Source organism: Phymastichus coffea, unplaced genomic scaffold (genome assembly GCF_024137745.1).
Source record: "Phymastichus coffea isolate CEN01 unplaced genomic scaffold, Cenicafe_Pcof_1.1 PCOF00025, whole genome shotgun sequence".
Lineage (NCBI taxonomy): Eukaryota > Metazoa > Arthropoda > Insecta > Hymenoptera > Eulophidae > Phymastichus > Phymastichus coffea.
This window is the reverse complement of record NW_026706836.1, coordinates 1,106,425-1,121,697: the sequence shown is the minus strand read 5'-3', so window position 1 is coordinate 1,121,697 and position 15,273 is coordinate 1,106,425. Positions and strand designations below refer to the sequence as shown.

Genomic DNA, 15,273 nt, shown 5'->3' with positions numbered 1-15,273 from the left:
CCAACCACTAGTCAACATATTGGAACGTCTCATTCATTAGCTATTCGTAGTTGATGCACGAGACGTAACACCTGTATATCACACGGAATCTTCTGGTGTGATGCTTTAAATGAAAAGTACAACCGATAAAATTATTTATGTACTATTGACAAATGTACCAAATCACTTAGACTTTTGATAGGGGATTTGGAGGGAAAAAAACCGAGCAGTTTATTACTATTGAATTTATTACCTGTTGAATTTATGTTGCAGTGAGTCAGTTTTGTCAGAAATCTCGGATCTACCTAAGAATTCATAAAAACCGATAACTCGCACGAGCACTCAAATCATTAATTAAGTGTGAAGTTACAAATAACATATTATTTATATTAAATTCGTACTCTCGTGACCTCTTGCGTTGTTGAGTAAGAAATCGTTTGAAATTAACTCAAGTGGATATATATCAATGAAAATAAGTACTGAAATTATTCATAATATATAACTGTAATATGAAATTTGAAGATCAAATTTATGAAATTGAATATATATATATATATATATATATATATATATATATATATATATATATATATATATATATATATATATATATATAATTTGGAATGGTATTAAGAAAAGATAGTGTCAGCCCTAGTTCCTCACAGCTCAAAGTGTCTATAAGCAGAGCATAAATCTATTTTCAAGAAAGGATATAATTCAGCCCAAGTTTTTCATAGTGTTAAGTATTCTACGATTCAAGAGAAAATTATAATAAGAGAGGAAATAATTGTATACCTAATCACAAGAGAGAACCAACTCAGATAGAAGCCAAGTTTATTCAATCTCAAGTACTCACTATGAAAGGCTAGGAGATAATCTGCCTAGCCTGTAAAAAATCGAGTCTATTTCACAAATGTGCAAAACCATTTGCTCTTATTTACAACAATAATAGTAATGCTAAAAAAATTAAATAGTGTAAACAATACAAAGTGTAATATAGGTAATTTAGGCATAATTCGAAACTATCGCAAACATCATAGTTAATAGTTATTACCCAAGAAAGTTAGTTGATTTAATAGCGCAAAACTTACAATGAAATAATTTTTTACATCGAAATTTACATAAAAAATTTTTACATAGAAAGATAATCAAGATAATCGCTTGTAGAAGTAATTATAAATAAGAAATACGTAAATTGTTCGAAATTCTAGAGTTAAGAGTTAAGGAGAGAGGACGTGTGTCTGGCATGGAGCAGGAAAAGTGTCAGAGAAAGTGGAAAGTGTGAGAGTGTGATTGAGATTGTGTTGAAAAAGAATAGAGAGAGCTGCGAAAGAAATAAGTAGATAAGGTTAGGAACTGAAAAAGGCAAAGAGTGGGAATAATATCGGGGAGAGAGGTAGGAGAGTAATAAAACAGAAGAATGGGGACGGATCACAGCAGCAGGAGATGGCAAAGGCACTGGCGCTAAACATACTCGCGACAAAAATCGGGGTAAATAGGAAGGAGAGAGAAATGAGAACCGTAATAAAACAAGAAAAGCGTGAAGGGAAAGAGGTAGAAGAAGGAAGAAAAAAGAGTGGAAGAGAGGAATGTGATGTGAAAGTGGAGAAAGGTAAAAGAGAGGAAGAGATGAGTAAAGGGGATAATCAATCAAAGAAGAGGTATAAAAGAGAAGCGAAGAGTGCAGAGGAGAATCGAAGATAGCTGAAGAAATGGAATCGGAGATAAAAGAAAAGAAGAGAGAACAAAGAGAGGTTAGGGAGAATTGGAGAAAAGAGATGAGAAAAATAAGAGAGAAAATAGAAGCAATATAGGTCAAAAACAAAGAAGGGGACAGAGAGGTGGGCTGGAAGAGCAAACTGTAAAAGGTGGAAGAAGAAATGAAGAAAATGAAAAACGGAATGGGTAGAATGCAGAATAATAGAAGAGGAAGGAATGCGGAAACAAAGGATGAGGTAGAAATGTTGGTAGAAAAATGGAAAGGAAAAGAAGGAAGAATAATATAATAAAAAATGCAGGGACAAATAGTGAGTTTGATGCAAGTAAGAAAAAAGTTACAAAGAGGAGGACAGATGGGCAAGAAGTAAGAAGAGGGAAAAAAATGTGGTAAGTAAGTTGTACATGAGAACAAAAGGAGGCTGTAATGAAAAGAAAGAGTTGGTTAGGGGAGAGAAAAGTATACATAGATCAAGATTGGACGTGGAAGCAAAGTAGGATAAAGAAAAAAGTGCGGAGAATGATAGTGGGATGAGAAAAAAAATGATATTGAAAAGAGGAAGGGGGTTTCGTATATAAAGAAGTGAGAGAATAGGATAAAAGAGATAGAGGACAGGATAAGAAAGAAATTATTATGATCTTCTGGAACGTGGTGAGAATAGGAAATTTTGAAGAAAAAGATTGGGAAAACATCAATTATAACGAGATAGTGGGACTCTCGGAAACATGGATAAAGCAAGAAAGAGCGGGTAAAATGATGGAAAAACAGGCTAAAGGGGTATAAAATACAGGGTGAGTCATTTTAATCTATGGACCATCATATCTCTAATTCTATGCATAGTACAGAAAAATAGTTCAAACAAAAGTTGCCGACTACCAAGGAGGCCATATTTTGGTAACCTTAAATTTGACCTTGAATATACGGGCTAAGGTCATTCCAAGGTCAATGTTTTTTTAAATAGGAACCCTTAGTTTTTATCTCGGATTAGGATTCTGTGTTAAATTCTACGTTCAAATCATTTAATATGTGTTAGGTCCAAATAATCACTTACCCCACCCCCAACATCATTTCAAGGTCAACCTTACTTTTTTTAATGGAAACCTATATTTCTCACACCGGATTTGGAAAACGCGGGAAATTATTCGTCCGGAATAAATTTAAAGGTTTATTTTCGTGACTTTTCGAGGGTTAATTCAAGGGCAACATTTTAAAAAGTTAGATAATTATTTTAAGTTTTCCGAGGAAACAGTCACAGTAAAAGTAGCTTTCTATTACATATTGAAAGGTTATTGAGGGGTTATTGAGGTATTATTGAAAGATTATTGAGAGATTATTGAGAAGTGTTAGTAAAGAGTTGACTCTCACGTTCGGGGTGCTTGTTTAACGTGAGTCTCATTGCCCTTCACGTTCGGGGTGCTTCTTTAACATGAGTTCCCTTGCCTCTCATATTCGGGATGTTTGTTTAATGTGAGTCCCTTTGCCTCTCATAACTCTTACCACAAAGTTAAATAAATTTATTTAAATCTTCATTTCTTTAAGGTGAAATCAATAAATTTTAATTTATTAATATTTTAAATAGAACACGGTTAAACTGCTTTACATAAATAATCACATGAAGTTAGAGGGAAGGGGAAAGAGGAGCGAAATAATACGAGCGGTAGGATAGGGAGTGAGATGAGTACTGGAGGGAGTGAAAAGAAGAGGTTGGGAAAAGGAAAGGAGGAAAGGACAGGTCGATATTTTCTTATTTAAGTTATTTTCGAGGTCAACAGTGTCACACTCAAGTTAACATGTTTTAAATAGATACTTTCACAGCGACTGCTTCGTTAGAGAACATAAAAAAATCATTATCTAACTTTTTAAAATGTTGCCTTTGAATTGACCCTCGAAAGGTCACGAAAATAAACCTTTAAATTTATTCCGGACGAATAATTTCCCGCGGTTTCCAAATCCGGTGTGAGAAATATGGGTTTCCATAAAAAATAAGGTTGACGTTGAAATGACTTTGGGGGGTGGGGTGGGTGATCATTCGAACCCCATTAATATCTCATCATCTGAACGTATATATTCACGTAGAATTCAAACCTGCGACGAAAAATTAAGGGTTCCATTCAAAAAGTAAGGTTGCCCCGAAATGACTGTGGCGGTGGGGTGGGTGGTCATACGGACCCCATAAATATCTCATCATCTGAACGTACAATTTGACGTAAAATTCAAACCTGCGACGAAAAATAAGGGGTCCCATTCAAAAAGTAAGGTTGACCTTGAAATGAATTTGGGGATGGGGTGGGTGGTCATTTGGACCCCACACATATTACATGATTTGAACGTAGAATATCTGAGATAAAAAGTAAGAGTTCTTATTTAAAAAAACAAGATGTAAGAGGAAGGAGTGGTGCAAGGAAGGAAAAAAATAAGAATAATAGGATACGCGTACGATATAATATTGCTAGCAAAAAATAAGAGGGGAATGAAGTCAATGCTGAAAAAGTTTTAGAGGAGAGAGGATTGGAGCTAAATGTTGAAAAATCAAAAATCACGAAATGCAGGAATGGTAGAGGAAGAGGAATAGAAGAGAAATTTGAGTAAAGTAAGGAAGAGCAAAGAAGAGAAAATAGAAATGATAAAAGAATATAATTACCTAGGATACTTGGTAAGCAGGAACAATGGAAACCAAAAGCATATCAAAAGAACGGAAGTATAGATAAACACAGGGATAGTTAGACTTTGGGGAATAGAAGAAAGACTTATCAAAGAAAATTAGATACTGACAATGGAATTATTTCAAGTGATGAATTGTTGGATTTGATGAAACTACACGTACAATGGTAAATAATTCTGTAGACCAATTATATCCTTTTATATATGCTTTTTCAAATATTTGCTTTGCATTTTTCACTCTCACTTTATCACCAACTTTGAACTTTCGCCTCTTTCTTATACACTCTTGCGCAGAATTGTGCAATACTTGATCTTGATTTACTGTTGTAACTTGAATAGGTTTTATACCAATCGTTATGATATCGTTATGAGATCTAATGATATATCTCGGAGTAGATGATACGCAGCAGTCTGGCACAGCTGATTGCCGGCTGCTGCTTCATTTTGATTTCCTGGTAGCACCAGGGTGTCAGATTCCCCGGAGTGTTTGTAGCGGTACCGGAATGTGTAACGCGTCCGTACTTTCATTCACATGCATTTTCGCTGCATTTTTCCGTCTATTTTTCGCGTGCTTTTTCTCAGGGTGACAACTAGTGGTTGAGAGTGTGTGTGTAAGCGTACGTTCCATTTTTCTTCGGCGTGCGCTTTTTTTTCAACCGTTGGAGCGCGCCCTTTAACTTGTTGTGTCGTTTTCTCGAAAATTAGAAAATAAAAAGATATTTCTGTTAGAGCGCAAATAAGGCATAATTTTTCCGGAGCGGCAAGGGACGGGGATGGTTTTCCTGAGGTGTTGGAAATAATACAACATACTTCGGTTAAGCCTTGTGATGCACAGCATTAGAGATCAAATGATTACTTGAATGGTTTTTCATATTCCTCTTATTTTATGTAGGATATTTAAACGATATATAAATTTATGCATTACAGAATGGTATCAACTTATTTAGTACATCATGGATACTGTGCTACAGCTGAAGCTTTTGCAAATACGACAAATCAGATTTTTGGAGAAGATCTTGGGTCAATTAAAAATAGACAGAGTAAGTATGACTATTTATTTTTATTATTCAAACTGAAATAATCTATAGTACAATTAAAAGTGTATACTAAAATGGAAGGATTATTCAGTGACATGTGGGCCTAGATGACTTAGGCCTAGCCTTAAAATAATATCTTATTAAACTACGGGACGTGATCCAAGTAGTAAATAGTCTCTTGCTGTCTATTAGTAAAATGCATACAGTTAATGGTCATTCTAGTTGAATTTATTTACACCCAACCATGTCATCAACGATTGAACCAAGATAAAAAAGAACCTTCTATCCGTCTTACTACGAAAATAATAAGATGTACATACTTACATAATTACTTGATATATTCTTCAATTTCAACATTATATTATAAAATATATGCTTACATTATTATATATTCTTAAGAATTTTAGCCTATTATCATATTTATTTTTCTTGCATTTCATATGAATAACAAATTTTCTATGCCACTAGGCAATATCTCTCAAAAATGTCTTCATATTACATTTATTTTTATTTGGGTATGAAAAATGAATTGAATATAAAATTTTTAGAGGGCATTACCATCTAGGATATTTTTGTTCAATGATATTTAATTAATTTGTATTACAATATGATCAATACAATGAACGAATAAATTAGTAAGAAAGTAATAATATTAGCATATTTGCAACACGTACGTTAATAATTTAAGCCCGAACAACGTTGCGTCACAAATTATTTAAGGGAAAAGGCTCGGAAGGCGCACTCGCTTCGTCGCGGAAAATTAACGAGGGCTATGTCGTCCAGTAATATCGATAATCGCGGTTTGACTAGTTACGAGAGAGACAGGTTGCATAAATAAACTTATCGGTTCGGATATTTTACACTTTATTAAAACAACACTATACATGTGGCGTTAGACGTGTGCGTCGGCCAAGTCCGGGCTAAGTCTATTCCGTGCGAATTAACGCACAGGAAACAGACCGTCGCTTTACAATTGTCCCGCGAATTCCGCGAGGGTGATGAGAATTCTTCACGCATACAGCCACTCGTCCGCGTCCGGCCGATACGATGCTTGAAGAGAGAGAGAAATCGAGGCGCACACCGAAAAAGAAAAAGGTTACCTGACCTTGGGAGGGAGCGCTACTGCGGAAGTCCGCGTCCACTGGGCCAACGATGTCGTCCTCAAGGCGGATTTAGAAGGATGTAGCTGGTCTTCCTCTTTGATGCTGTTCTCTCGATGGCAATCAACTACACACACTGGTTTTTTGTCAAAACCCTACTATTGTACGATCTCGCGCCTTCCTCGACGTCTTACGCGCCCCTCCCCCCCAGGCACCCAAAACGGCCGAGCGCCGCCGGCTACGCACACATGTGCGACTCATGCCGTCGACACTACTTCTCTCTCTCCTCCTCTGCTCCCCGCTCTTACCCTATCCAACGCCAGGCATCTCCGCCGATCAGGAATCAAACCTGCAACAAAGCCACATCGTGCGTTGATACTCGATTTTAATCAACCAAGACCGATGTGGCAGCGGCTCAGGTAAAGGCACGCGGAAGAGAGAGAGAGAGGCGAACAGGGCGATCGAACTCAACGATCGATTCGCCCGTCACATATTTCTTTTTCAAAAAGTTATGACAGCTATGTCAGCTCAGATTGTAAAAACCAAAAAATCACAATACCATAGTTGTTATCAGTGCCCTAAAAAGCCCGATAAATCCTTATATCCTGATTTTTATATAAATAGGTTAATCTTATAAAATTTAATTTGCTAGACTGGATCCGCCATTTTAAATTAACCTTATCTTTAATTTTTCTTAAATTTTGGAGATATGACTTCATATTCGTAATCAGCGATCCTGAAAACCTCTCTATACCGATTTTGGTATGAATTGGTTGTACTTTTTAAATTCGATCCTCCATCTTGGATCCGCTATTTTGAAATTTGTAAATCTGACTTCATATTCGTAATCAATGACCATAAAACCTTTATATATCGATTAGTTCTATCTTTTAGAGAAATATAAGATGCCAGACATTTTAGAGTAATGCAATTAGGCCTTAAGGGCCTCTTTCTCTCTTTCTTCGTTGTCTTCTTTTCTCACTCGTTGTCGCCCTCGCCAGCCCACTCTTTTGGCTCGTTGATTACTATTGACCGCTGAATGAAAACAAACCGCAATCGGCGCACTCTTAAAATGCGCTCAACGTCGCACTACGGCAGAAATGGAAAATTTTTTGGACAAAATTAAATATCTTTTGATTGGAAAAAGGTATCGACATAAATCCAACGGCATTTTGAAGCTTGATTGATACTGAATAAAGAAAAACTATAGGGTTTATCATTATATACAGGGTGACCCATTTTAATCGCTACACCTGGATTTTTCGAATTCCAAGACAGATAGGAAAAAATGGTTCAGACAAAAGTTGTAGGGGACGAAAGGGGCCAAACAATGGTTCTATCAAATTTGACCTTGAACTTGATCTTCAAGGTTATTTCAAGGTCAAATGGTTTTTTTTTAATAGGAACACCTATTTTTGACCCCGGATTCGGAAAGAGCGGAAAATTTCACGTTCATAACCATATTGAGACATTTTATTCACGGTCATTTCAAGGTCAAATCAATGTCAAACTCCGAAAAATCCATTTTAAGTCGTTTTTCCACGAGTCACAGGCTTAAGTGGTTCAAATTGATCGTTGATTTAAAACGGAAACCCATACACCCAAAACTTTCACATCCTAGTAAACAAAAATCTAACTTGCACATCCGAACCCCATTCTCTTCATAGCCTCACATGCTAAACTGTTACACCAGACATCCCCCAGTCCCACACATCTCTATCCCATGTATGATGTTTGTTTAACGGAAACTTCATGATCATTGAAGCTTCTGTAGTAAATGTGTCAACCTTACGTTTAGCGCTACCCAGAAACAACGACGTGGACGTAGTAAAGACTGTTTCCTTTGGGGTGCTTGAGTGAGTCCCCGTGCCTCTCACTGTTCAGGGTGCATAATTAAAGTGAGTCCCTTCGCCTCTCACCGTTCGGGGTGCTTGATTTAAGTGAGTCCCCATGCCTCTCACTGTTCAGGGTGCTTGATTTAAGTGAGTCCCCTTCGCCTCTCACTTATGTGTTTATCTAGCCTCGAAGCAAATGTTCGAAATTACGACCATTTGCTTCCAGGCACATAGTCAAACGCCTTTGGAAGTGTCGAACGGTGTTTAGCAAAGTTTGCCTTGGAATGGCATCGCAAGCTCGACGAATTCTGTCCATCATGTCTAATCTTGTGGTGGGCCTTTCCGAAAAAACGGCATTTTTTAAGTACCCCCATAAGTAAAAATCTGGTGATGTAAGCTCGGGTGAGCAAGCAGGCCATTCAACCGGACCACCTCGACCAATCCATCTGTTACCGTACTGATTATTCAAAAAAGTCCTGACAATTCGAGCGAAATGTGGTGCTGCGCCGTCCTGCTGGAGCCACATTCTCCGTCGCGTTTCTAAGTCAACATCTTCCATCAATACAGGTAGTTCATCTCTTATTAGCGTTAAATACGTGTGTTGACTAACATTTTTTTCGAAAAAGTAAGGGCCAATCAAATATCCATTAATAATCCCACACCATACCATAATACTCCAACGTCTTTGATGGTTTACAGTTCTGACCCAATGAGGATTAACATCAGACCAGTAATGACAATTATGTCTATTCAATTCCCCATCACTTTGAAATTTTGCCTCATCAGAAAAAAGAACAAAATTAAAAAAGTCTGGATCATTTTCTATCATTTGTAAAGCCCATTGGCAAAACACAATACGCTGTTGAAAATGAGCAAACTGTAGCTCTTGGACCAGAGTAATATGATATGCATGATATCTAAGCACCTTCATAATTCTTAAAAATGTACTTTTTGGAATACCGATTTCCCTTTCGACTCGACGAGCGCTTATCTGTGGGTCAAGATGAATTATTGCCAGAATAGTCACAACCCGATTATCATTTTCATCATATTGATGGCGCCCACGTTGACGAACGATGTGTCCACCACGAGCTCTTTGAGTTAAACGTCTGATAGCCATAGCTTCGGGGTGTCGTCTGTCTTGATAGCGTTCAGCATAAATTCTTGCCGCAGCACGATAATTATTTCGGCTTTCTCCTAAAGCCAACGTCATGTCAACGATCTCGTTGGGCGTGTAGTCAGCCATTTCAGAGGCAGCTATTAATTATTATTAAATTTGAATAGTGAAATGGTATAAAAAATAATAATAATTATAATATTCACCCGTATACGGTCGCGACCAAAAACGAAAAATGTTCCTAGATTACGGTAACTTTATCTGACTAAATGTATTTGCCACAAGTGTTCCGATTGTCACACTTTTGTAATTGTAAGTTTTATAATAAAGTAATAATCATTAAATTATTTATAATTTGAATTGCACATAATACTAAAACTTGCTTTTATTTTAAATATTGTGAATTATTTCCGTTCAAACTTAAAAAATACTAATATTGATAATGTAATCATTAAAAGCACATTTACAAATAAATTCTGTTCAGTCAAAGATTCTTGTAATAATATCTGAACTGCTGACCGATTTTAATATTTTCCGCACATTTTTAATATTAAACTTTATTTTTCATAGTTTGATTCTAGAAAAAATAGCTTTGATGCTTTTTGTACAAAAAAGAAATGTTGCATATTTATTGTTTCGAAAGTTATGACTATTCTTTTTAAACAATCACATTATTTACAGCTCATATCTTCAATTTTCTCATAACTTTCAAAAAAATAAATAAAGATACAACATTTCTGTTTTTTACAAAAAGCATCAAATTAGTTTTTTATAAAATTTACAATTAATAAAGTGTGACAAACGTTTTTCTTTTTTAGTCGCAACCACATACAGGCGAATATTATAATTATTAATATTTTTGATACCATTTTACTATTTAAATTTAATAGTAATTAATGGCTGGCTCTTAAATGGTTGACTATCAGCCTAAAAAGATTATTGACACGACGTTACTTTTAGGAGAAAGCTGAAGTAATTATCGTGGTGCGACAATCGGAAATCAGTATTTCAAGGTAGGGGCGAAGGGACTCACTTAAATCAAGCATGCCGTACAGTGTGAGGCGAAGGTTTACTTTAGTTAAGTGATGTAACTAAATCTACGATCAGTTTGAACCACTTAAGCCTGTGACTCGTGGAAAAACGACGTAAAATGGATTTTTCGGAGTTTGACTTTGATTTGACCTTGAAATGACCGTGAAAAAAATGTCTCAATATGGTTTTGAACGTGAAATTTTCCGCTCTTTCCGAATCCGGGGTCGAAAATAGGTGTTCCTATTCAAAAAAACCACTTGACCTTGAAATAACCTTGAATGTCAAGTTCAACGTCAAATTTGTTAGGACCATTGTTTGGCCCCCTTCGTCCCTTACAACTTTTATCTGAACCATTTTTTCCTATCTGTCTTGGAATTCGAAAAATCCAGGAGTAGCGATTAAAATGGATCACCCTGTATATCTATGACCTTTAAAAACAAGGTCAAAGTTGACCTTTTATTAAAAAATGTCAAACATTCCGATCTTTAGTCTTTGAACGGATGATAATTTAATATAAATATATCATATTTTTTTTAAGATTTTGCATGATAAATCTGAAATCATTATCAGAATTTCAAATAAGTATAGCGCGTCTAAAATCAAGGAAAGACCAATTTTCCTTGTTATCTGTGGTTTATTTCCCGCAAACATTATAATTGACAGAAACTGCAACTTCTTCAGCTCTCCTTTTCTTCGTTTTTATGCAGGATTTTTCAATAGGAATTTGTTTCCTACTATATCCACGTTTAATGTTATTCTCTTGCGTTTTCCCTGGTCTATTACCACCTTTGCGTTTCAATCTTGTATTTCTATGCGTAACTGCCATAGGACCTTATTATGCAATAATATGAGTTTCTATAAATGTAGGAATCTTTTTAAATCTATTTATTGAATTACATGAAACAATAAAAAAAGTACTAATTAATTAAGTTAACTAGCATCGAAATTTCTGAATGAATTAATATTTGCTTAATCGAACTATATCCATAACAATTTAGAAAGATAAAATGATGTGAGCGTATCTATCAAACAGATTTCATCACAAGTCATCAGTAACTTTTATATACGTAAGTTAGGTCTATAGTGAAATTTTTATTTTTTTTTAATTCAGACTTGAAATTAAAACTCTAAAACATTAAATTGTTGCTTGTATATACTACTTTTCTCAAAATAGTTATTTGAGGGCTCGTTTTCTTCATTGAAACGAGCCCTACAAAAGTTACTTGACATTTATTATAGAAACCTATTCCACTAACTGTAATAAACATTAAAGTGTGCATTTAATCTAAAAGGTTAGTATAAAATCAATCTTTTTTTGAACATTTTGTTGTTTATTTCAGTATTTAAAGTAACTTTTGTAAGACTTGGTTCTTCTAAAATAACGAGCCGTCGGAATACTGTTTTCGTTGAATATTATACATATGAGGCATTTTACGTCAAGTCTCCCAGCGCGGCGCGCGGGCGCTCAAATACGGCAAATTTCCTATAACTTCAACTCGTATTTCCACTACGTAAACTTATCTTTGAAAAATAGTTTATAAGCATTTTCTATGTATTTTTTCCTCAGCTTTCCGATGGTGCGGTTAGTTTTTCCATATTTTTTCATTTACACCGTTAAATTTATAATTGTTTATAGCGAATTGATATATCTCAAAAAGTATATTTATAATATTTTTTTTATCGTTTGAATCGAAAGCTGAGCATTTTTTACATAGAAAAACATCTTTTCCAGGAAGTGCTCAAGTTTTATATTTGCGAAATAGAACGTGAAAGAGTAGACGCAACGCCGCGACGGCGCGCGATCCGGTACGCCCGGGCTGTTTATTTATTGATTTCTTTTTTGGTCACTAGGTGCTGTATTCGTTAAAATTGTTTATTTCAATTTCCACGGCAAATTCATATAAGTACGACGACTATGTATCTTATTGATATTGGAAATTTTACAAATTTCTTTCAACGGCGAGAAACTTTGTATAGTAGTAGTTTAATTCGTTACCTATTCGATATTTAAGTCATCTGCACTTATTTACTTGTTTTTTCATCTGCTAATTGTAGCAACTATAATGGATTCAGCATGGAAATTAAAATGCATAAATCCTTTGAATAAAATCAATCATTCCTCAAGCAAAGATTTATTTGATTTTCCAAACTCTTTAAGATGTAAATATCCCCAAGTATCAGAGCAAGTAAAAATCTGTGCCAACTGTCGACGGCAAGTGTACAGACCGCAACCGGATTTATCTCCATCTAATGCTAAAATAGCTAAAGTAGACTGTGATAATGAATATCACTTAGCAGGTGTGGCAGTTTTTGAACAAATAAAGAAAAAATTTTTAGAGTCAACAATTAAACAGGACCGAATACAATTACTCACTCTTGCTCCTGAATTTTGGGGACGCGCGGATTTGATAAGAGAGTTTGATTGTAATGAGTGGGAAACTCGAAGTGCGAAAGAGTTAGTTGATAAGAAAGGAATTTTTTTATTACCTGAGAAGAAAAGCGGTGAAGCACTTACAACTGAAACGGTGAATTTAGTTAAACAGTTTTATAAGAAAGACGATGTTAGTCGGATTATGCCGGGTATAAAAGATTATATATCTGTTAAACAAGAGAATGGCAAAAGAGAACATGTTACGAAAAGATTACTGTTAGGTAATCTCAATGAACTTTTTGCTTTATTTCAAAAGGAAAATGAAAATGTCAAGATAGGAATTACTAAATTTACTCAATTAAGACCATTGCATTGTGTTTTAGCTGGAAGTAGTGGTACATATAACGTATGCGTATGTGTATATGATGAAAATGTTAAACTCATGCTCGCTGCTTTAGATATAGAGAATTTAACAAATAATACTAATTTTCCTCTTAAAAACTACCACGATTGCATTAAAGAACTTGTATGTAGGAAAGCAAATGAAGAATGCTATATAACTAAATGTTTAGACTGCCCTAATATGTCTAAATTGAGAAAACATTTGTTTGAATTTGAAAAAAAATAATATTTACGAAATACAATGTGAATCTTGGTTCCAAACTGATTGATGTACAATAGCTTCGAAAACTGTTCATGTGCATGAATTCATGGAGACACTAAGCGATAAATTAATGAAGTTAAAAACTCATGATTACTTCGCTAAGAAGTAGTTACATTTTATGAATGACTTGAAGAAAAATCTCTTAGAGGGAGAATTTCTTGTTTGCTGTGATTTCGCAGAAAATTATGCGTTTGTGATACAAAATTCAACGCAGTCTTTCCACTGGAATAACAACCAAGCAACTGTTTTTACAGTGGTGATTAATTACAATGAAAGTAATGAGCTTAAGCATGTAAGCAATGCTATCATTTCCGATAATTTAAACCATGATACTGTTTCAGTTTATGAGTATCAAAAAATTATAATAATGCATCTTAAAGCTAGTTTCTCTGTAGTCTAGAAAATTTATTATTTTACAGATGGAGCAGGTCAACATTTTAAAAATGAAAAGAATTTTTACAATCTTCTTTTTCACGAGAGAGATTTTGGTATTCCAGCTGAATGGCATTTTTATGCCACCGCGCATGGTAAAGGTGCGTGCGATGGTATAGGTGCGAATATAAAAAGAGATACAAAACGGGCAAGTCTACAACTTTCTTCCAATAGTCGAATTTTGACTCCGGAAGAGCTTTACAACTGGGCTAAAAATTATTGTAAAGAAACGAAAGTTCTTTTAGCAGTAACGAAACTTATGAACAAACTATCTTGGACTTGAAAACAAGGCTAGATCAGGCTAAAATGATACCAGGAACTTAACAATTTCATGCCATTATTCCAATAGATGAAACTAAATTAATGCTGAAAAATACATCTTCTAGTCCTGAATATCAAATATTTTGTGACGGGCGAATCGATCGTTGAGTTCGATTGCCCTGTTCGCCTCTCTCTCTCTCTTCCGCGTGGCTTCCCCTGAGCCGCTGCCATATCGGTCTCGGTTGATGAAAACCGAGTATCGACGCACGATGTGGCTTTGTTGCAGGTTTGATTCCTGATCGGTGAAGATGCCTGGCGTTGGAGGGATGGAGCGAGAGCGGGTAACGGAGGAGAAAGAGAGAAGTAGTGTCGCCGGCATGAGTCGCACGTGTGTGCGTAGCCGGCGGCTCTCGGCCGTTTTGGGTGACGATAGGGAGGGGCGCGTAAGACGTCGCCGGAGGCGCGAGATCGCAGTTAGTGTGGCGTTGACCAGCATTTAATTTGAGAGTTGAGCCTCGCGATCGAGGAGTGTGTGTGATAAGTTAATCGTTATCTAGTGAACGGAATCAAAAAGGAGGACAGGACCATCTGCATCCACCCAGAATTCCACCTTTCGAGGACGAAATCGTTGGCCCAGTGGACGCGGACTTCCGCAGCAGCGCTCCCTCCTAAGGTCAGGTACCCTTTTCGTTTCTCGGTGCGCGCCTCGATTTCTCTCTCTCCGAGCATCGTATAGGCCGGACGCGGACGAGCGGCTGTATGCGTGAATTCGCATCGCCCTTGCGGAATTCGCGGGACAAGTTGTTCTGTCTCCTGTGCGTTAATTCGCACGGAACGGACTTAGCCCGGACTCGACCGACGCACACGTCAAACGCCGTATGTACATTGTTGTTGTAATAAAGTGTAAAATATCTGAACTGATGAGTTTATTTGGGCAACCTGTCTCTCTTGTAACTAGTTAAACTGCGATTATCGATATTGCTGGACGACATAGCCCTCGTTAATTTTCTGCGACGAAGCGAGTACGCGTTCCGAGCCTTCCCCCTTAAATAATTTGTGACGCAACG

The 15,273-nt window shown here is 36.1% G+C and overlaps 1 protein-coding gene across 3 annotated transcripts in view; it reads left to right on the top strand.

The window, feature by feature from the left end:
• Positions 1-15,273, top strand: part of LOC131675546 (ran-binding protein 10) — a 710,588-nt gene that overhangs the window by 257,800 nt on the left and 437,515 nt on the right. For all 3 annotated transcript variants that reach the window (XM_058954562.1, XM_058954563.1, XM_058954561.1), the window contains exon 4: positions 5,285-5,397. In XM_058954562.1, coding sequence (XP_058810545.1) covers positions 5,285-5,397 — 113 coding nt within the window. The remainder of the gene's footprint in view (positions 1-5,284; positions 5,398-15,273) is intronic.